General features: G+C 42.3%; 1 protein-coding gene across 2 annotated transcripts in view; it reads left to right on the top strand.

Annotated features, from left to right (window-relative positions):
* Positions 1-23,813, top strand: part of GXYLT1 (glucoside xylosyltransferase 1) — a 91,376-nt gene extending 67,563 nt beyond the window's left edge. For both annotated transcript variants that reach the window (XM_073619933.1, XM_073619934.1), the window contains 2 exons: positions 8,421-8,590; positions 18,279-23,813. In XM_073619933.1, the coding sequence (XP_073476034.1) occupies positions 8,421-8,590; positions 18,279-18,440 (332 nt within the window). In that variant the 3' untranslated portion in view covers positions 18,441-23,813. The remainder of the gene's footprint in view (positions 1-8,420; positions 8,591-18,278) is intronic.
* The last annotated feature ends 737 nt before the right edge of the window (positions 23,814-24,550 follow it).

Genomic DNA, 24,550 nt, shown 5'->3' with positions numbered 1-24,550 from the left:
TTATGACTGCCTATGTCATTTCATGAGGTGCTAAAATGGCAGGGCAGTATAAAACCCCCCCAAATGACCCCATTTTGGAAAGTAGACACCCCAAGGAAATTGCTGAGAGGCATGTTGAACCCATTGAATATTTATTTTTTTTGTCCCAAGTGATTGAATAATGACAAAAAAAAAAAAAAATTACAAAAAGTTGTCACTAAATGATATATATTGCTCACACAGGCCATGCGCATATGTGGAATTGCACCCCAAAATACATTTAGCTGCTTCTCCTGAGTACGGGGATACCACATGTGTGGGAATTTTTGGGAGCCTAGCCGCGTACGGGGCCCCGAAAACCAAGCACCGCCTTCAGGATTTCAAAGGGCATACATTTTTGATTTCACTCCTCACTACCTATCACAGTTTTGAAGGCCATAAAATGCCAAGATGGCACAAAACCCCCCCAAATGACCCCATTTTGGAAAGTAGACACCCCAAGCTATTTGCTGAGAGGCATGTTGAGTCCATGGAATATTTTATTTTTTGACACAAGTTGCGGGAATGTGACAATTTTTTTTTTTTTTTGCACAAAGTTGTCACTAAATGATATATTGCTCACACAGGCCATGGGCATATGTGGAATTGCACCCCAAAATACATTCTGCTGATTCTCCTGAGTACGGGGATACCACATGTGTGGGACTTTTTGGGAGCCTAGCCACGTACAGGGCCCCGAAAACCCAGCACCGCCTTCAGGATTTCTAAGGGCGTAAAGTTGTGATTTCACTCCTCACTACCTATCACATTTTTGAAGGCCATAAAATGCCCAGATGGCACAAACCCCCCCCAAATGACCCCATTTTGGAAAGTAGACACCCCAAGCTATTTGCTGAGAGGCATGGTGAGTATTTTGCAGCTCTCATTTGTTTTTGAAAATGAAGAAAGACAAGAAAAACATTTTTTTTTTTTCTTTTTTTAATTTTCAAAAGTTTGTGACAAAAAGTGAGGTCTGCAAAATACTCACTATACCTCTCAGCAAATAGCTTTGGGTGTCTATTTTCCAAAATGGGGTCATTTGGGGGGAGTTTGTGCCATCTGGGCATTCCATGGCCTCCGAAACTGTGATAGGCAGTGAAGAGTGAAATCAAAAATTTACGCCCTTTGAAAGCCTGAAGGCGGTGCTTGGTTTTCGGGGTCCCGTACGCGGCTAGGCTCCCAAAAAGTCTCACACATGTGGTATCCCCGTACTCAGGAGAAGCAACAGAATGCATTTTGGGGTGTAATTTCACATATTCCCATTGCATGTTTGAGGAATATATCATTTAGTGACAACTTTGTGCAAAAAAAAAAAAAAAATTGTCTTTTTCCCGCAACTTGTGTCACAATATAAAATATTCCATGGACTCGACATGCCTCTCAGCAAATAGCTTGGGGTGTCTACTTTCCAAAATGGGGTCATTTGGGGGGGTTTTGAACTGTCCTGGCATTTTATGCACAACATTTAGAAGCTTATGTCACACATCACCCACTCTTCTAACCACTTGAAGACAAAGCCCTTTCTGACACTTTTTGTTTACATGAAAAAATTATTTTTTTTTGCAAGAAAATTACTTTGAACCCCCAAACATTATATATTTTTTTAAAGCAAATGCCCTACAGATTAAAATGGTGGGTGTTTCATTTTTTTTTCACACAGTATTTGCGCAGCGATTTTTCAAACGCATTTTTTGGGGAAAAAACACACTTTTTAAAATTTTAATGCACTAAAACACACTATATTGCCCAAATGTTTGATGAAATAAAAAAGATGATCTTAGGCCGAGTACATGGATACCAAACATGACATGCTTTAAAATTGCGCACAAACGTGCAGTGGTGACAAACTAAATACATTTTTAAAAGCCTTTAAAAGCCTTTACAGGTTACCACTTTAGATTTACAGAGGAGGTCTACTGCTAAAATTACTGCCCTCGATCTGACCTTCGTGGTGATACCTCACATGCATGGGGCAATTGCTGTTTACATTTGACGCCAGACCGACGCTTGCGTTCGCCTTTGCGCGAGAGCGGGGGGGACAGGGGTGCTTTTTTTTTTTTTTTTCCTTTATTAATTTTTTGATTTTTTTATCTTATTTTTAAACTGTTCCTTTCATTTTTGTTTTTTTTTTTATCATTTTTATTGTTATCTCAGGGAATGTAAATATCCCCTATGATAGCAATAGGTAGTGATAGGTACTCTTTTTTGAAAAAATTGGGGTCTATTAGACCCTAGATCTCTCCTCTGCCCTCAAAGCATCTGACCACACCAAGATCGGTGTGATAAAATGCTTTCCCAATTTCCCAATGGCGCTGTTTACATCCGGCGAAATCTAAGTCATGAAATGCTCGTAGCTTCCGGTTTCTTAGGCCATAGAGATGATTGGAGCCATTCTGGTCTCTGATCAGATCTATGGTCAGCTGGCCGAATCACCGGCTGCATTCTCAGGTTCCCTGTTGGGCCAGGAGAGCCAGAGAAAAACATGGAAGACGGTGGGGGGGGGATCCCTCCCACTGCTTGTAAAAGCAGTCTAGAGGCTAATTAGCCGCTAGGATTGCTTTTACATGAAAGCCGACCGCTGGCTGAAAAGAATGATACCAAGATGATACCTAAACCTGCAGGCATCATTCTGGTATAACCACTCAAAGTCCAGCAACATACCAGTACGTTGCTGGTCCTTGTATTGTAAACTTTTTTTTCATGCAGCCTGTGGGCTGAACGAAAAAAAGATATTGATCGGTGGGTATGCCCACCATTAGAATACCTCCCTTCATCCACCCTCTTCTAATGATGGGCATACATGCACCATTTATATATGCCGAAGCATGGGGGCATCCTCCCGCAAAAGGCAGGAGCAAATTGCTCCTCCACCCACTGCTGCCCCCACGCTTCGGCATATATGCTGAAGTATGTAACTGTGGTGGTGAAATCACCTCCGACAGCGCTGGAGTCACGGCTTTATATATCGTGGGGGCAAACGCTGTTGCTGTCAAGATAAATAAATCCGCGCTGCAACTGAATGGCGTACCTGCTAAGCAAATGATGGTTAACAAAAAAACAAAGTAACATTACAGTATAACAGTAATACTTACCATACCTGCAAAGCAAATACAAAAAAAAACATAGTAAAAAATAAAACATTTAACGCAACCTGTGCCTACCTAAAATATATATATGCCGAAGCATGGGGGCATCCTCCCGCAAAAGGCAGGAGCAAATTGCTCCTCCACCCACTGCTGCCCCCACGCTTCGTTATATATGCTGAAGTATGTAACTGTGGTGGTGAAATCACCTCCGACAGCGCTGGAGTCACGGCTTTATATATCGTGGGAGCAAACGCTGTTGCTGTCAAGATAAATAAATCCGCTCTGCAGCTGAATGGCGTACCTGAAAACAAAAAAGTGGTTAACAATAAAAAAAACAAAGTATAAAAAAATTGCATACCTATAAAGCAAACATGATAAAAACATAACAATAAAACATTGCAGTATAGAATACAATAAAAAAGAGCAGAACAATAGAGAGAGAATAGAGAGAGAGAACAATAAAACGACAACTATTTTTGGTTTTTTTATTTTATATTTTTTTTGTATTTTTATTTTTGTATTTTTTTTTTATTTTTTAACACTTTTTTTAGTAACTTTAACTTTTAACTGTAACTGTACCAGGTTTGGGTCTCTCAAAATGCGATGGCATCTTGGGAGACCCTGTGTTAGTGTGCCTAGTCTGTGCCGTGCTGAACCCTACGCTAATACTCCACTAGTGTATGGTAGCGTTCAAAACATTCACCAATGCATAGACCAGGATTGTCAGGACAGGAGGGACAATAATACCGGGTGTCACGCCTAAATCCGCGCTTGCTGCAGACACGACATCTTTTTTGGGGGGCTCGTTGGGTAGGGGTACTCGGGAGGACATAAGGAAAATGCCTCCCATGCAGCCGGCTTACTGCATTTGGTTGGGGAAGGTGAGGTGGAGCACCGTTTGGATACAGAAGGGCTCTGACGATCTCTTCCTGGAATTTAAGGAAGGATCCAGTCTGTCCTGAAGCTCTGTATAGCACATGAGCATTCAGCAAAGCCAATTGAAATAAATAAACAGACACTTTTTTGTACCAGCGTCTGGCCTTACGGGCAACTAGGTACGGCGCCAACAACTGGTCGTTGAGGTCCACCCCTCCCATATTAAGGTTGTATTCGTGGACACAGAGGGGTTTCTCCACAACACCAGTCGCCGTAGTAATTTGGGTCGTCGTGTCTGCATGAAGGGAGGTAAGAACGAAAACATTCTTATTGTCCCTCCACTTCATAGCGAGCAAATTATTATACTGCAAGCAGGCTCTCTCCCCCAGCCTAAGACGGGACTCTACAAGCCGCTGGGGAAAGCCCCGGCGATTAGGTCGCACGGTGCCACATGCTCCAATCTGATGATCAAACAAGTGACTAAAAAGTGGCACGCTCGTATAATAATTGTCCACGTACAAGTGGTACCCCTTTCCGAATAAGGGTGACACCAAGTCCCACACTATCTTGCCAGCGCTTCCTATGTAGTCAGGGCAGTTTATCGGCTCTACGTGACTATCTTTGCCCTCGTAAACCATAAATCTACATGTATAGCCTGTGGCCCTGTCACAGAGCTTATACATCTTGACCCCGTATCTGGCACGCTTGCTGGGAAGGTACTGTTTGAATGACAAACGGCCAGAAAACTTAATCAGGGACTCATCAACGCAGACAACTTGATGGGGAGTAAACAAGTCTGCAAAACACTGGTTGAAGTGGTTTACGAGGGGCCGAATTTTGTAGAGCCGATCGTATGCAGGGTCTCCACGAGGACGACAGAGTTCATTGTCGTTGAAGTGCATGAACCGCAAAATCTGCTCGTATCGTGCCCTGGTCATGGAGGCAGAGAACACGGGCATATGGTGAATTGGGTCAGTGGACCAATATGACCGCAACTCACTCTTTTTGGTTATGCCCATGAGGAGGGAAAGGCCCAGAAAGATCTTAAATTCGGAGACTGTAATTGGTCTCCAATCTCTGGCAAGGGAGGACTGGGGAATAGTGGCGATGTGTTGACCAGCGTACAAATTGCTTTGGTCCACAATAGATCTATAGAGATCTTCGGTGAAAAACAGCGAATAAAAATCCAGTGGCGTAAAGTCAACTGTTTCCACCTGAATTCCGGGTTGGCCAGTGAAAGGGGGAAGTACGGGTGCTGCAGAAGTGGTGGGTTCCCAATTTGGATTGGCGAATGCAGCAGGAAGGGCACTATGGGCACGACGGGCCTGTGTTCGTCTTCTTCTTGGTGGCAGCGGGACACTACTTGTGCTTGCCACCTCGCCAGCTTAAACTGCACTTATGGGACTCGCCACGTCACCACGTGATACTGCAGTGCTGGATGTACGACCAGGGTGTACTAGGCCGCTGGTGCTTGCCAGTTCACCAGAAGGAGTAGCGGCACTAGTACTTCTCTGCTCCATACGAGAGCCCTGCGGTTCTTGCACTTCAAGGACAGAAGAAGTTCGGGGTCTGGTACGCCTGACCCTAGCAGGGACCACAACTCCGTCGTCAGAGCTATCTGTCATGGAGCCGCTGTCCTCTACAGGTTCGTATTCTGAGCCTGAACTTGATGAGTGACTTCCTCTTCACTATCTGTCATACTCAGAAACGTGTAGGCCTCTTCACTAGTGTACCTTCGATTTGCCATTTTGGCCTCTAAATTTAGGGGTACACTAGTGAGACTCACAGGCAAAAAAGCTCCTGACTGTTAGCGACTGATTCAAAACGCTACCAAAAAACTGTTAGCGATCGCAGGGATCAGGCCTGACTCTGCGAACGCTGCAGTTATGTGTGCTTCGTGTTTTGTAAGTGTCAGTTATCGATCGATACTGCACTTGGGTGGGCTGGGCTGGGCCGAGGGGCAAAACGCAGGTGCTAGCAGGTACCTGGGCTGATCCCGCTAACACTGTGTTTCAGGGAACCCTAAACTGCTGGGGAGTATAGATCTGATCGGATCAGATATCGATCCGTTCAGATACTATAGCACTAAGGGTGGTGTATGCTGCGTGCGTGGGTTTTAGCGGTACTGGCGCTATCCTGGCGCTGCCTGGGGCGACGCAGACCTTATCAGATCCTAAAAACTTAACTTATAGCACCGCCGGGCAATTAGGGGGTTAAACCTTTATATGGTAATAAACAGCGGGTGCCCTAAAACTATAATAAACTATAATAAACTACAAAAAACAAACTAGCTAACCAGCGTCACCCGTAACACTTATACGGTGATCGCTGGTGAAAGGGTTAACTAGGGGGCAATCAAGGGGTTAAAACCTTTAGCAGGTAGTATATGGGGGTCCCTGTCGCTATAAAACACTGACAGCGAACCTATATACTTACCTCCCTAACTAGCGTCACCTGTGTCACTAATACAGCGATCAGAAAAACGATCGCTTGGCGACGGGGGGTAATCAAGGGGTTAACTTTTATTAGGGGGGGTTAGGGGGGTACCCTGGACCTAAAGGGGGGTACCCTAGACCTAAAGGGGGCTAACCTAACTGCCCTAACACTTGTAACTGACACAAACTGACACCAATGCAAAAAAAAAAAAAACTGCTATTGGTGTCAGAGTGACAGGGGGTACAGGGGGGTGATCGGGGGGTGACTGGGGGGTGAAAAGTGTGCCTGCGTGTTCTACTGTAAGTGTAGTGTTGGTGCACTTACTTGGATGTCTTCTCTCCTCTGCGCCGGGACGAAAAGACCGGCTCGAGGAGGGATGACATCACTTCCTTTCCCTCTGTTTACATTACAGAGGGAAATGAAGCGTTTTCATTCGCCGGGAGCGATCGGGAGGGGGTGGCCAACAATGGATGGCCTCCCCCTCACCTCTCATCGCCCGCGAACGAGAGCCGACCGCCTATGGCACCGGGGGGGGGTCCGATCGGACCCCCCCACCCGCGGGAGGCAGATCACGTACAGGTACGTGTTTCTGCCTGCCCGTGCCATTCTGCCGCCGTATATATGCGTTAGGCGGTCGGCAAGTGATTAAAGGAGCTACAGCAATATCTGGCAAGTACTGGCTGTGTGGTACATGTGACAACAATCTCCCGTATTCTTCATATGTCTGGGCTATGAGTGGCAAGACGAAAGCCTTTTCTTGCGAAGAAAATCATCCAAGCCCAGCTTTTTGCATTTGCAATTTTGCAAAAGCATGTGGTGATGAAACCAAGGTTGAACTTTTTGGCCATTTATTCTAAAAGATATGTTGTGCAGTGTTGTTTTTGTGCCAATCACCAAAAGAACACCATACCCACAGTGAAGCATGGTGGTGGTAGCGTATTGCTTTGGGGCTGTTTTTCTTCAGCTGGAACAGGGGCCTTAGTCAAGGTAGAGGGAATTATGAACAGTTCCAAATACCAGTCAATATTGGCAGAAAACCTTCAGGCTTCTGCTTGAAAGCTGAACATGAAGAGGAACTTTATCTTTCAGCATGACCATGACCCAAAGCATACATCTAAATCAACAAAGAAATGGCTTCACCAGAAGAAGATTTAAAGTTTTGGAATGGCCCAGCCAGAGCCCAGACCTGAATCCCATTGAAAATAAGGGGGGTGATCTGAAGAGGGCTGTGCAGAGGAGATGCCCTCTCAATCTGACAGATTTGGAGGGTTTTTGCAAAGAAGAGTGGGCAAATATTGGCAAGTCAAGATGTGCCATGCTGATAGACTCATACCCAAAAAGACTGAGTGCTGTAATAAAAGCAAAAGGTGCTTCAAGAAAGTATTAGTTTATGTGCCGGTTCACATAGGGGCAATCCGACTTACAGTGCGACTATGCAAGGCGATCTGCATGCAACTTCAGCGGCAGCTTGCAAAATTACTTCTGTATAGAAGTCAATGCAAGTCGCCCTTGCAGAACGTACAGAACGGAGCGCGACTTATCAGGCGGCTAAGTCGCCTGACAAGTTGCCCCTGTGTGAACTGGCACTTGGGGTGTGCACACTTCTGCAACCATATTATTTTAGTTTTTTGTTTTTACTTCCCTCCACCTAAAATATTTCAGTTTGTTGTTCAATTGAGTTGTACAATTTATAGGTCACATGAAAGGTGGAAAAGTTCTGAAATTATTTATCTCGGTCTCATTTTTTCACATCATAGAAACCTGACATTTTAACAGGGGTGTGTACTTTTTATATCCACTGTAAGTTACATTTTTGGTAGCAATAGTATAATCTTTACGTTAGCATAATATTAAATATGACTTTCATTTATTCTTCTGCCTATTACATTGTTGTGCTGTTGCTTAATGAAGCATTGCATCCATGTGTCTTTCTCTAATGATCAGCTTGTTCAGTAGCTTAGCTCCAATTCTGCTTTGATCAGCTTGTTTTTGTTTTTAATTCAGAAAGCCTTTACGTCTTCCCGTGCCAGTGGAATTATCGTCCTGATCACTGCATCTATGGAAGTAATTGTAAAGAAGCTGAAGATGGTATTTTTATTTTACATGGGAACAGAGGCGTATACCATGATGATAAACAGCCAGCCTTTAGAGCTGTGTATGAAGCACTACGTAATGTAAGACACAATTCTAATAATCTTTTACCTGCATTAAACGAGCTTCATTTTATCTCTGTAGAAAAACCTATGCATCTTTTTTCCCCTTCTTTCTTTTTCCTCTTTTTTTTTTTTCCCCCTCTTTCTTTCTATTCTTCTCATGCACGTTGTTTTTTAATGTTTATTTAATGCTATATCTGCATGGCAGTTTCTGTGCCAGGGGTGGCCACCAACAACAATCAGTAGATTCTTGGCCATTTTAAATGCTGCTTGCACACACTGTGTGAACAGCTGCAGCTGTCGGATTTGTACTCTGTACAAATCTGCAAATTTGCACTGCCGCTGTTAGCATATAACCGTTTGTGGTGACCCTGTACACAGCCAGTTTGCATCCCGGGTCAGCGTTTCTTTGGCGTTTTGGCCACAGCTATATGTGGATGAACATAATTGGGCACAAAATATGCCTGGTGTATAAAAACATATCTTCCCGGGGCTGGGGAGCCGCTGATAAGGCACACTGCCTGCCATAAAAATAATTGGCTGTACACTCCTGTACTCGTATAAATGCTGATGCTTCTGTTCATCAGTAATTAACCATGCATATGCATATAACTTATTTGTGAAATGATGTTGTACACACTCATGCATGGGTAATTGCCAATGCAAAGAAACATTGGGTGTTTACACAAATGAAGGGGCCTACAGTCATTCACTTCTGTGACTTGTCTGTACACCCAAATTGTGGCTCCCTAGCTATGAGAAAAGAATGTGTCTTAACTATAGGCATAGTTCATGCCTCACTACATTGTGTGCATGAGGCCTTCAAGAGAACCCATGAGTACAAAAATACGGGCGCTTACCATTAATGATTTTATTTTTCTGGCTTCACCACCTAGTGACTCTCTGACCTGGAACAATAATGCAGAATGAAAGTTTAGGCACTGCACATTTGAAAACAGGGTTTTAGCACTGGCCGTAACCACATTTCTAGCCTCTCCACTTCACGTAAAGAGAACCAGGCACAGTTGTGCTTATAATCTAAACAGGCTTAAATAGTACAAATAATTCTTCAGGCTTACTTATGAAAGATTTATTCCCGCTTTTTATTCAGCTTTACTTAGTTTGAGTCAGGTGAAATGTTCCCTGAGATATTACAGTCGTTGCCCTATAAACTCTCTGAACTCTTTCCGATAAGTAAGCCCTTGCAATAACAGGATAAAATACATTCATTTTGAAGCTGAAGTTTATCCAAATGATTTTGCTCCTGTAGCTGCAGTCACATCACTTACCTATAATGAAGTATGTCCCATGTCAGCTTTATTTTTGACTAAACTTCAGGTTTAACTACAGGGGCCTGTTATGTGATACTGTTATTCACAAATCTTTAACACACGCTATTTTCATTATGTCACTTTTTTTCAGTCATGGCACTCCTTTGAAAGTATTTTCAGTCTCAAAACACTCCAGTCTAAAAAAAAAAAAGCAGTCCTGCTAGCTTAGAAAAGCAGTTCTGTACATACAGAATGTAGGGTTTGGGGGTGTAAGAGTCAGGAGTAAGGCCTTGTTCCCAAGCGTACGCCCGTGTGAGGGCCATGTTCTGTGCATCTCCATGCAGGCAGTCCCATTTAATGTCAATTGTGTCAACGGTATCTGTGCAGCCACTGATCCCAATTTGTCATCCGTGTGGAAGTGTGTCCTCAAAATCACACTGTCTGCATTTGGGGACTCACAGCAACACCCACACAGATGTCATATCGGGAGCAGTAGTTGTGTTCATGCAGCCGCTGCATCCCGATTGTCATGAATGGGACTGCCTGCATGGGGGTGCACAGGACACCTATGCATCCTTGTTCAGGCAAACACGGCCCTTGCACAGGTCTGTGCTTAAAGTAGAGTTCCACCCAAAAATGGAACTTCCACTTTTTGCATTCCTCCCCCCCTCTGGTGTCACATTTGGCACCTTTCAGGGGGGAGGAGGGAGCAGATACCTGTCTAATACAGGTATTTGCTCCCACTTCCTGGCATAGATCACTGTGGCGCTTGCAGTGACCTATGCCACTTCCGGCGCCTACCCCGTCCTCCCCCGCTGCATTCTGGGAGAGACACAGGTCCCAGAACACAGCAGGGACCTGAGAGGACGCGTAGCGCGACTCGCGCATGCGCAGTAGGGAACCAGGAAGAGAAGCCGCACGGCTTCACTTCCTTATTCCCTTACCGAGGATGGCGGCGGCAGCAGCAACCGAGAGCCGAAGGACGGGTCGGCTTCGGCTGCCGACATCGTGGGCTCCCTGGACAGGTAAGTGTCCATATATTAAAAGTCAGCAGCTGCAGTATTTGTAGCTGCTGGCTTTTAATATTTTTTTTTCAGCGGACCTCTGCTTTAAGTAATCCCGTGATAATAAGGCCCAACAGTAACCTAAATATGCATACACACATTTACACATGGATAAACTCATGAACACACGCACATTTACATTTACATTCACATACACACAAACTCACATACATACAGTCTTTTCAAAAAAACAGTTTACGATACCTGGCTGATGCAGACACCTTCTGTGCTAGGCTGCCTTTACTTTCAAATTCACATTTGGCAACTGCACTGCCAGGCAAAATTACTTACAACAGTACTGGTAGGAGAAAGGGGACAAGTCAGGATTCAGAAAGCAGACTTCCCCCATCCACGGCGCTGCCTATTATTGCCCCTATCAAGCTCTTACTCTGCCGTTCAGCATTTCTCTGCCTTCACAGCCTTTTTCAACCAGGATGCCACAACACCCCTGATGAACCCAGAAGGCACCCCGGTTGAGGAAGGCTGCCCTATGTTATTTGATCAACCATGACATACAGAGCTACGTTTGGGCAGCAGCAGTATGAGACATAAATATGAAGCTATAATCATCTAGTATGTCTGACTCCCAGCTTCTGTTTAACACTGCTCTACTGTGTGACGAGTTACATTTTTTTATACTATATAAATTGTTTACTTTAGGGATTTAGCATCTGCACCAACTGGGTCAAGGAAATTTTCGCATTGCATTTGACCCACAGATGCCATCTCCTTGAGATTATGCATGTGTATCTGTTCCCATCTGTCTCTAGATGTATATAAGCACCAGTTCCTATGTACTAAGATTCTCCAGAGAAAATGTCTTTGTCGTTTCATGTAGGTTTGCAGTTTGGGAATATTGTCGTAGCTTAGCCTGGTTATTTGCCAACTTTCCCAGAGGTTATTACATCAAATATATGCATGGTTTCAGCCAAGCAGATCTAATTTTCTTTCTTTCAGGCTACAAATAAGCCTTCTAATAAACAATTTATTACTTGTAAACCCACGGAAGAGCTGTAAAATGTGTTGGCACTCATTGTAATATAAGAGACTGACTTGTATATAACCTTCAAAAATCAATACTATATTTTACTGGCTGTCATGTCGAAGTAAAAATGAGAGAGAGGACTTTTGGGGATGTAAGATTGCTCTGCACTCACTCAGATTGATCCCATAAAATCCTTTTTTTTCCCAATTGTTCTTTTATATATAGATCTGCCCTTCTCATGTCATTCTTCTAGCTAGACAGTTTGATACCATTTGCAGAGAACTTTTTGATATAGATAGATATAGATATATATATAGAGATATATATATATATCTGTATGTATAGATAGAGATATCTCTCTCTCTCAATGTGCTGTTTTGACTTAAAATGTGAATAATACAATGTAAATGATGCTATAAAGTGCCAAAGTGCAAACAATAACCAACCAAAGTCCCAACAACTCTTAAAAAAAAAAAAAAAAGGTCTCCACTTGGCGGGCATCTGAGTGTACACCCTAATCTATGAGTCCATGTAGTGAATTCCACCACCGTGCATTGATTCGTCACCACAGGTACGCTTACCGGAAGGTATGGACCAAAATACCCTATGGCAATGAGTCAGCAGAGCGATTGATTTTAAATCAAATCGCATTTTCTATGGATATATCCAAGTCCTCCAGAATACCCTGGCATGGGTGCACCCCGCTTTCACAGATCAGTCTCCCATTTGGAAACACATCAAGCATCTACACATAGTGTAAAACCATAGCTTAAAGTTTTATTGAAATGTATAGAACACTCACACAAAGTTGAAAGAGACAGCGCTGTTAAAAATCATAAATGTGGTCTCAGAAATCCAATTTTTTCGTTTCCTTGCACGTGATTAGCTATTCTAACACATTCACCAAGCTAAGAAAGTTCACTTGTTTGCCTTCAGTAAATCAACCCCTTGGTGTGATGGATACCACAATCACACCACCCATAGGTTGCCCAAAAGTATTGCTTATAGAACAAAGCGAGTAAAATGCATTGCTTTAATAAAGACAAGGAGAAAACTACATCAAAAGAATACATGAAAATAATTATTTTTTTACTCCATTGATAAGTCACGAAATGAATATGTGAATAGCACCTGTGATTGTATTCATGCCTTCTGGTAAGGTCAGTCAATACTATGCTTATAAAAATAGGGCAGCCTTTCTAAACCTTTTTAACTTAAAGCAGTGGTTCTCCGCTCCTGTCCTCAGGACCCAGTAACAGGCCAAGTTTTAAGTATTACCTTGGGGAGATGCAGACTAGAATACTGCAATCACTGAGCAGCAAATGATATCACATGTGATGTATTTCAGTTATCTTGTAAACCTGGCCTGTTAGTGGGTTCTGAGGACAGGAGTTAAAGGGGTTGTAAAGCTTCGTTTTTTTTTTTTTTTTTGTTTTTTAAATAAACATGGTATACTTACCTCCTCTGTGCAAGGGTTTTGCACAGAGTGGCCCCAATCTTCCTCTTCTGGGGTCCCCCAGTGGCGCTCCTCCCCACATCGAATGCCCAATTGGAGACCCGCATTCCAAAGGTGCACCTGTGTGGGCGTGCTCCCGAGTCCTGCTGCTGCTGCGTCTGACACAGACAGCAGGACTTGGGACCGACTGCCCTGTCACTGGATTTGATTGACGGCAACGGGAGCCAATTGCTGATGTTGCTATCAATCTATGCAATGAGGACCCGAGACATAGGACCCAAGACCTAGAATGCATTAAAGTGGATGTGAACCCTCACGTATACCCAGTGAAGTGAACACCCTTAGTTGATACACAGAGATTAAACAACTCTCCCTACATAAATTTTACATGTATATCTGTTGTCTTCATCTTGCTATATTCTTTAGAATTCTTACATCAGGTAAGAATTTTCGCTTCCTCATTCTGCACTGTTAGAGAAGGCTTGGATTACACTGGGAGCAGTTGATCAGAGGAAAGTCTATCTTATAGACCCCAGATCTCTCCATAAAGAGGACCTGTCGCGCCCTATTCCTATTGCAAGCGATGTTTACATTCCTTGTAATAAAAATTAAAGTGATCAAAAAAAAAATGTAATGAGAAAGTGTAAAAATAAAAGTAAAATAAGAAGCTCACGCACAGAAGCGCACGTATACGCAAGTCACATCCACATATGTAAACGGCGTTCAAATCACACATATCAGGTATTGCTGCATGTGTTAGAGCAAGAGCAACAATTCTAGCCCAAGACCTCCTCTGTAACTCAACTGGTAACCTAAAAACAATGTTAAAGTGTCGCCTATGGAGATTTTTAAGTACCAACGTTTGGCGCCATTCCACAAGTGTGCGCAATTTTAAAGCGTGACATGTTAGGTATCTATTTACTCGGCGTAACATCATCTTTCACATTATACAAAAAAAGGCTAACTTTACTGTTTTTTTCTAATTCATGAAACTTTTTTTTTTTTTTAAACGCGTTTGAAAAATTGCTGCGCAAATACCATGTGATGTGAAAAGTTGCAATGGCCGCCATTTTATTCCCTAGACTGTCTCTGCTAAAAAAAACATATATAATGTTTGGGGTTTATGAGTAATTTTATAGCAAAAAATTATGATTTTTACATGTAAGAGAGGAATGCCAGAATAGGCCCGGTATGGAAGTGGTTAAGGTGAAAAACCTTGAGGGTTTACAACCCCTTTAAGAACCACTGCCTTAAAGGACCCCCTTATTCAGGTCTTTGGGATTAAATTCATATTGGGTCAGTGGGAAGACAGCCCCTTGCATTGCTGGTCAGTGGGAAGAATACAGTGCTAGTCAAAATGCAACCCTTACAGACAAATTAAATAGATTGATGTCATGCTGGTGGGATTGGACCCAGAACCATGCACACTATCAAAAGGAAAGTCAATCAGCCTCACCTAAAAGAACCACTAGCAATCTCTGAAGGAACCTTATAATATTAGGTCAAACTTAAACACTTTCAATTTGTCTGCACTCAAGCAAGCGCTTGCACTACATAGTTGACGGTAAATCTAAAGCAAACCGAATAAGAAGGTGGTAAAATGTATGGCCAGCTTTAGCCTCGGTTCACACCAGAGGCGGCACGACTTGCAGGTCGCCTCACCGAGACGACCTGCACACGACTGCCAGGGCGACTTGCAAGACGACTTCTGTATAGAAGTCTATGCAAGTCGCCCCCAAAGTAGTACAGGAACCTTTCTTCTAAGTCTAAGAACGGTTCCATTGTACAGAACGGGAGGCGACTTGTCAGGCGGCTAGGTCGCCTGACAAGTCGCCCCCGTGTGAACCGGCTCTTAGGGTTTCACTCAGTCCTGGTTGCAAGTGGCTGATCAACCTTTTTCCAGCTGAATGACTTGCTTGCCATACTACTATACCAGAGTACATTTAATTGAGTAACCAAATACTGTATTGTTAAGAATGGTAAGGAATCGAGATGGAGGTGACTTTTTTCTTTTCTTTTCTTTATTTTTGTTATATATTTTGTCACAGTAATGATTTGTCCAGTGGCAATCCTATTGCTATGACTTTATGTAATGCATGTCGTAACCTCTTTTGATGGTACTGTCTAACAAGAAGACACAAAACTGTATGTCAATAAAAATATATATTTTTTTAATAAAGTTTTTTTTGGGGTTACCTTTGCACTGATAGCTAGGAAAAATCCATCTAAACACACGTTTAACCCTTCAGCAGTCACATGTACAGCATGTGGCAATGAAAGGGTTAAAGAGAAAGGCTTACAGTGACAGTAGTAGCCACGTGCTTGTTTTATATGTAAAATTTAACTAAAAGCAAAATAATTTTGGGTAGAGTAAGGGAGGGTTATAACACTTGTTAGTTTATTTTTGTTATCTTTGTCCCATTACGGAGATTTCCCTTCACTTCCTGCCCTATAGCCAAAAAGAAAGTGGGAGGAAATCCCTGTAAATGAGGTAACCCTGATGGGCACCCCAGGTCACCAGAACTAGTGTCCCTATTGGAAGATTTCCCCTCTATTACTTTTCTGGGGACAACCCACAATTTGGGATTTTCTCATACATTCACTTTCAGTGATAATGGTAAACAGAGCAAATAGAGAGTGAGAATCTCCCTAACTGGGACACAGACAGGAATAAAAACTGACTGCTGTTCTAATCCATTTCCACTCTATCCAAAATTAGAAAACAAAGTTTTGCCTTTAGTTGTACTTTAATTTGGAGGCCCTTGGTAGTAATATAAGTGATTTAGTTCCAGAAAAACCGCCAATTGCAGGTACATGCAATTTTAAGGCTTGGCATACAGTATTTGGTATTTGATTTACTCAACAAATAATAAACAGTTGTGCAAATTTTGCAACTCCCACCATGTTATTCTGTAGAACCTCAGCTTTAAAAAATATGTTTTTGAAGATTTGAAGTAATTTCCAGGCCAAAATGCAGATTTTTAACGTGAGAAAAATGGAAAGGGGGAAGCGGACGGTCGGGAGACAGGTCCAGCAGCAAAAGGGTTAAGACCACCCACATCCCATTAAAAGCTCTGGCTCCACAAGTGGCACATCTAGCCTACTTTTGATTAGTGCTATAAGCAAGATAATGTTTTAAATATTGCCCTTTTATTTACCAGGCCCTGTGTTATAGTGATAAAAATGTGAGTGTGTATATCTCAGTGTAGAAGCAGGGTAGCCAAACTTCAACCTTTGAGCTGTGCGTAACTACAAGTCCAATTACAAGATTCTGTCAGTCACAAGCATTACTCCCAGAGGCATGATGGGACTTAGCTCAGCAACAGCTGGAGGGCAGCAGTTAGGTTAGCCTTGGTGTAGGGTATTACATGTTGTTTGCAGCTGTTGTGTATTGATTACACAGAAGTTTTAAAGAAAAGCTCCAGGCAAAAAAAAAATTTCCCCATGCAGTGGGGCTGTGCCTGCACTGCATGGGTTAACTGCCTGTTTTTGTCTAGGGGATTGCAGAGTGGAGATATACTTAATCCTCCTATCCTTCGAGAGCAAGACCATTCCCCTCCACTTCTGCCCCCCTGTACGCTAGCGGTCTTGTGAAAGGACTGTTCCTGACGTCATCACGCCCTTAGACCTGGACGTGCGAACGGCAGGAAGAGTGAACTGCTGACTGTTCCAGAGGAACAAAGGATATGGTAAGTATAGCTTTTTGGTGCACCCCTAGACAAAACGAGCAGCGGGCAAAGCCCCACTGCATGGGAGGAAAACATTTTTTCATGCAGTGCTGCTTTAACCACTTGCCAACCACCTAACTGTAAATGTACATCATTACTTTGAAATCAAATACCAGAGTTATGGCAGCATAACCCTGGTATCATTATTTACAGCAGGCGGCCAGCTTTCAGATAAAAGTGGTCCCAGCGGTGGGTCCACTGCGACTGCCATTTTATTCTCTAGGGCAGGGATATGCAATTAGCGGACCTCCAGCTGTTGCAAAACTACAAGTCTCGTCATGCCTCTGGGTGTCATGCTTGTGGCTGTCAGAGTCTTGCTATGCCTCATGGGACTTGTAGTTCTGCAACAGCTGGAGGTCTGCTAATTGCATATCCCTGCTTTAGGGTCTCTACTAAAATATATATATATATATATATATATATATATATATATAATTGGGGGTTCTGAGTAATTTTCTAGCAAAAAAAATGATTTTTACTTGTAAACAACAAATGTCAGAAAAAGGCCTGTTTTTTAAGTGGTTAAGATAGCCATACACAGATCAATCTTCTCTAGTTCATCACGTGGGTTGCACAAGCGAGAATTAATCTATTCCAACATCATCATTACCAGGAATCTTCCACCCGACTCAGTATATTTTAAAATATACTGAGATTTAGCAAAAATCGGCCAAAATTTGAGCCATCCACGGTTAACTTTAGTGCTTGTGTACACAAGCTTATGAGATTAGGTTCTTTGCTTCTATGCTGAATTCATGAATTCATGGTATAGTAAAGGCAATGCACAAGCACATCTTAAACTCCCATGTGTACTAATGTATATAGGATATACAAATTTTGCAAGACTTTTAAGCCTTACACATTATCTTGCTTCTTCAGATAGACACCATCTCCTGTCTCAGCATGCCAGCATAGAAAGATAATATAAATAATCATTATACTGAGAGGGAATGGTTGTCAGGAGGTTGCTTTCTAGTCCTTTTGACCAATACTGCATTCCATAAGAGAATCCGAAATGCTCAAGGTAGATTCATACAGTGTATGTATATGTATATATATATATATATATATATATATATATATATATATATATATATATATATATATATATCCGTTACAGAATGCTAATGGGTTATGCAAATATGATCCTATGTTCGTATTTGTATTTGTTTCACGATTGTAATTTTTTTTTTTTCTCCCCATAGTATTCCTTTGGAGATGACCTCATCCGCTCTTTATTATATCCTTTAGAACTGGAATTGCAGAAAACTGTGCACACATACTGTGGCAAGATATACAAACTGTTCACCAGACAGCTGACAAATAGCATTGACGACTTTTATGCACAGAGATCAAATGCAAGGTGATGCTTTTGGCATAGCTCTATTATGTGTGGACTAAATGGAATTGCACAAAGAACAGAACGGCAGCAATCATACGCTTCTGTTCAGAGGAAGCACTACATGCTGTGTACACTGTTACTGGAAACCATTGTGTCAGGCCATCAAAATGAACAAAAGCTTTCAACATATCCTTGTGTGTTCTCATAATATAGTACAGATAGCGAGCGGGATATGTTGTACATTTAAGTGTAAATAATTTTTACTATTTCCTGTAGCTTGTATTCAAGCCAAATAAAAGGTAATGATGGTGTTTGTGGGAAAGGAAAGAATATTAGAAAATTCTACTTGTATAAGAACTGCAGCTGTTTAACACCATATTTTACTGCTGTACAGCAATGTTGTGTGAATTTTTCTACCATTACACGGTTAGCCAGACCTATCCACAGGGACCACTAATAATGTTTGTGTTCCATCTCTTCTTAGGATCAGAAGGGTGTTTTTAAGAGTGATGGTTTTACACACTAAACAAGTTTCTGTGTCTCCGCTACGTGTAGCATGGTATTGCGCAGAAGGCAGGATTACACCTCCCACCTTTTACAAAGAGACTTTAATGGGCTCTGAAGGAAGAAAATAGAACAAATAATGTCCTTTAAAGGTTTCTGTGTATACTGCTCATGTTCCATCACAACTGCCATTTAATAAAGCTCCATTTCCTTTCTAAACAAATCAACAGGGAGACGCAGTATATACCCACAAACATGTTTTGCTTCCAGCAAATCTGGAAAATAGATTTTAATGGTGTTGGAGAAAATGTTTGAAGAAAATACCATATTATGAATGTGGGAGGAGACATTGTTAGTATATGAGAAGACTTAAAACTCCACTCCAGGCACATTGATAATTTACATTTTTATAAGCCCTAAAGTGGGTGTAAACCTCTGACGTGAAAAATGAACAAAGCATGTCCTTTTATAGTGTACCTCAATCCAGAGCACTTAGGCAGGGTTCACACACACACATGCAATTGGATGCATCGAATTCCCATGATAGGATAGTGTGACCTGCTCTCAATGGAGCCGGTTCATACAGCTCCAAGGGCGGCTGTGGTCCACTTTTAAAATGGGTCCCGTGCGTCTGTTTCGCATTTCAGTTGGTAATTCAGGCAAAAATTTGAACCTGATTCACACTTGCAGCAGCATATGTGAACTGAGCTTGAGTGTGATTTTTGTCTGCTGCCTGCCTGCTCCACTATGTGTATGAGTCATTTCTGGCAGCTAATGCGATGTCCAAGAGGGATACAGGGCTGGGGAGCTCCAGAACACAGCCTGCGATTGACAGCCTCAGCTATGCATGTTTACGGAGAGGGGTGTGTCTTTTCCCTCCACTCAGGTCGCATGTTAGTCATCTCCCTGCTCTATGCTGTGCAGTGTGTGACCACAGATCCCCATCCCCAGCATGCTAGAACTTAGAGATGCTGTGTAAAATATGTGGTTTAGGAGGCTATAAAGAAGAGATTGCTGCAGATAAACAGGTACAACTTATGTTGGAGGATTTGTTTTAGCTCTGTTTATCATTTGAGGCTAGTCATTTCAATTATATGTAGGGGGTTTACAACCACTATAATATATATATTTTTTTTTTTTTACAATTCCCCTTTTAATAATCAAGCATTTTCTTACTTGAATACTCATGTCTAAGCTACACTGAGGGCCAACAGCAGTCATATTTCAAGCTCTTAGTCATACCGGAACAGTTTCTACTATTAAAACTGGTCCAGTATTGTACTTCCACCTCCTCTCTCTTCTTACATTCACAAACTAAAGCCTTGCGATAATGCTGCGTATGCAGGTAAGAAAACACTTCTTTAATAAAGGGGAGTTGCATTAAATATTAATGCTTATTAAATATAGTAAAACTTTAAATGTACTTTTTAACTGTTTAACTTGTATTGAGGCAATGTTGGTGTATTTAATTATTTTGTTAAGAATTGCAGGACCTGTTTCTTAGTATGCCAGCACCCCCTATGTCACCCCAAATATAGGTGGCAGATGCTCATTTATTTGTTTATATAATTCAAGTGAGAGCAGATTCATGGACCCTGGAAAGCAGCTACAGGTGTTATTGCTTTTAGCATTGCTGCAAATATGGTGTTTAGTATGCGGTTGAACCCTCCATTATATTTCATGGTTAGGGACTGCATTAGGCACACATAAATATCTAAACAATAGGATAACCTTAGAGTTCTGGATTTAACTGACAAATATTTATGAATATGAAAGGAGAAGTGTGGGCTACATAAAAAAAAAAAAAAAAAAAAAACAAACAAACATACTTGCCCGTATGGATGCAGCTGTCCTCCAATGGTTCTAACACTGAGAACTGAATGATGACATGACCGCTGATCACTCGTTCTCGGTCCTCTCTGAGCTCTGCTCTGCCCCTCCAGCGCTCACTGGCGCGCTTGGCTAGGAAGGGGGTGGGAGCGGCTGGCCAGTCAGGCATCTTGGTGGATCCCAACATTATTGTGATCCTGACATTATTAGCGGCTCTGTGATGACAGTGGGCTTTATCCCACTGTCCGCTGATTCTGGTTCACAGAAGAGCACAATTAAGTGCACTCTTGTGATCCAGGTGAGAAGTATGGCTAAAATAAACCATGGACTATACTGCTCTTTTAACTATAGTTACCACTGCTAATTATTGATTTCTTTTCTATTGAATTCTACAGTTTTACCATCTCTTTTAATTAAAGATGGTTTTGTTTCTGATCAAAATATTACCAGGCTCATTTAATACAGTGCAGCGACTGCGCAAAGTACAGTAACCTACAGCAATTACATCTGTGGTTTCAACATTATGAGCGATGTATTTCATTGCTGTGGGTTACTGTGCTTTGCACTGCGTTATTGTACTATTCATGTCTTACCTAATAAGCCTGTATGGTCACCAGCATATATAAGTAAGCACAGAGGTAAAGTGGTTATAAAGGCTGAAGGTTTTTTTTACCTTGATGCATTTTATGCATCAAGGTAAAAAAAAACTTCTGTGTGTAGCCCCCCTAATACTCGCCTGAGCCCTCTCTTTATCCAGCGATGTGCACGAGAGCCTCAGCTGTCCCGGGACTCCCTCTCCTCATTGGCTGAGACAACAGCAGGAGCCATTGGCTCCCACTGCTGTCAATCACAGCCAGTAAGCCAATGAGAAAAGGGGGGTGAGGTGGGGCTGAGCTGCAGCTCTGTGTCTTATGAGTGGGGCTCAGCAGTGAGCACGCACGTTTTGTTTGTTTTTTTTTTTTAAAGCTGAACCTTTAATACCGTTTAAGATATTCTGATTTTTGTTAACTGCATGCTTGTTCTGAGTATGTGACTGGGAAATTATATAAATCCAAGAAACCTATTTTTCTGATTAAGGTTTACATTGGAGCAAGAAAATCTAGTCACGTTGGCCCAGTTGCATTCACCCTGTGCGTGGTGACAGGTGGATAGGGCCAAGGCAGATTAGGATTTTAAGGTTAAAACTTTCATTTGCAGGATGTCAGACGTGAGGGAATGTATTTTTGTTTTACCTTCTTTAAATTGTATATGTATATGTCAAACTTACCGTATATACTTGAGTATAAGCCGAGTTTTTCAGCACATTTTTTTGTGCTGAAAGTGCCCCCCTCGGCTTATACTTGAGTCATTCACTTTTCTGCAGCAAAAAATTTTATTTTCCGAACTGACTTTGGGGCCCCATATCTCGGGCCTTTTGGTAATAGGAACCCCAAATTTGGTATGCAAACCCAGTTGAACTAGTACCACAACATATCCAAAGCTGGGGTTCCTAACTCAAAGTGGCCCCAAAATCGGTTCGGGAAATGTCATTCTCTGCTGCAGAAAAGTGCTTGACATTTTCTGAACCGATATTTGGGGCCCTGTATCTCAGGGCCACTTGGTGCTAGGAACCTCAGCTTTGGATATATTGTGGTGCTAGTTCCACTGGGTTTGAACACCAAATCTGGGTTGCCTAGCACTACGTGGCCCGGAGATACAGGGCCCCAAAGTCGGTCAACTGTGTCCATCTGCAGCAATGTCATTTGGGTCCAGAGACCCCAAATTTTGGCTGCAGCTAGGGGGCATCTAGGAACCCTTAACTACCTAGTTTGAAGTTCGGGGGACCTATGGCTGCAAATGGGCACAGTAAGGCATGCAAATGGGCACAGTGAGGCTGCAAATGGGCATTGTTTACCACTTACTTAATCTTTTCCACTTACAGTAGCTGCGCATTTCTCACCCTAGGCTTATACTCGAGTCAATAAGTTTTCCCAGTTTTTTGTGGTAAAATTAGGTTCCTCAGCTTATATTCGTGTCGACTTATACTTGAGTATATACGGTAGATCAAATCCAGTGTCTAACTTTTGCTGAAATATAAATGTAGCAGATTTTACTAACACCTGTTCTTTCTTTGAAAGGATGTATACCTCCATAAGTCCATAATTTCTCAGAATGCCCTTGCTGCCTCATGTCTGTCTCTGAAATCCGCTAACATACTGTTCCACCTTCAGGCTAGGTTTGGTGTTCACAGCTCTAGGTTCTGGGTTATCAAATGAGAAGTAGCTAGAAAGGGTTCACATTTTTCCTGGAAAAGCTCTGATTTTTTTTTCTTTCCTTTTTACAATCCTTTTTTTTTTCTCCCATCCTTCAAACAGATTTTTATGGTCTGTTAAAAATTGAGGATTTTTTTTTTTTTAACATAGTCTGCTAAGCTGCACACAACCCATATGATTCAGGTTGCTGTTTAATAGGTGACAATACATCAGTAAAAGCATGGGAGTCTTCTTTTATTCTCTGCCTAACTGGGACCACAAATTTTCCCCTCTCTGTAAATCTGATTTTAAGCTCCACTGATGAGCAGTATAGGGGCCAAGCACAGCGTGTATATTAGTATATAGCAAATTTGACTATTTTATTATAACAGTGATGTGCAGCCCCAGGACTCTACACATCTAACAAGAATTCTCTGTCCTGACTGTTTTTCTTAAAAAATGCGATATACAGTTTTGGTTTTGGGGGCATTTTAACTGTGAGGAAAGACTTTTATTTTGTCTTGTGACATTATGTGCCTTGTATGTTATGTTTTTTCATGTGTACTTTATATATGTTTTGACAATCATTGTTAACTTTTTGTGAAGAACTGTGAATGCAGATGTCTTTTCTATCAAACATTTTAGTTGTTTTTTCATATATCAGCCATATTGTATGGAAAAATCATTTCAAGTCTGTTTTACATGACATGGCATTTCTCACGTCTTCCTATCTACTGGCTCATTTTAAAACTATTCAGCTCTTGAATTCTTTCCTGGGTCTTCTGGAATGGAAATATATTTTCAATTGTTTTATTAAATGTTCATGAAAAATGCTTATCTTGTGTGTTTTTTTTTTTTTTTGTTTAAAGCATATTAACCACTTGACGACCGCCTCACGCCGATGTACGTCGGCAAAGTGGCACGGACAGGCAAAATCACGTACATATACGTGATTTGCCTTCCGCGGGTGGGGGGTCCGATCGGACCCCCCCCCCCGGTGCCCGAGGCGGTCGTCTTTTGTCCAGCGGCGATCGGTGATGAGGGGGAGACCATCCGTTCGTGGCCCCCCCCTCGCGATCGCCGCCGGCCAATGAGAACACTCCTTTGCTGCTGTATGCTAAACAGCAGCAAAGGAAGTGATGTCATCTCCCCTCGGGTCGGTATTTTCCGTTCCGGCCCGAGGAGAGAAGACATCAATGTGAGTGCACCAACACACACACACACAGTAGAACATGCCAGGCACACAAAACACCCCGATCGCCCCCCGATCCCCCCCCAATCACCCCCCCCCCCCCCCTGTCACAAACTGACACCAGCAGTTTTTTTTTTTTTTTTTTTCTTTCTGATTACTGCATAGTGTCAGTTTGTGACAGTTACAGTGTTGGGACAGTGAGTATTACCCCCCTTTAGGTCTAGGGTACCCCCCTAACCCCCCCTAATAAAGTTTTAACCCCTTGATCACCCCCTGTCACCAGTGTCACTAAGCGATCATTTTTCTGATCGCTGTATTAGTGTCGCTGGTGACGCTAGTGAGTGAGGTAAATATTTAGGTTCGCCGTCAGCGTTTTAT

The sequence above is a fragment of the Aquarana catesbeiana genome, linkage group LG03 (assembly GCF_042186555.1).
Source record: "Aquarana catesbeiana isolate 2022-GZ linkage group LG03, ASM4218655v1, whole genome shotgun sequence".
NCBI classification, from domain to species: domain Eukaryota; kingdom Metazoa; phylum Chordata; class Amphibia; order Anura; family Ranidae; genus Aquarana; species Aquarana catesbeiana.
Note: the sequence above shows the minus strand (reverse complement) of the source record. Positions and strands in the feature narration are given on the sequence as shown.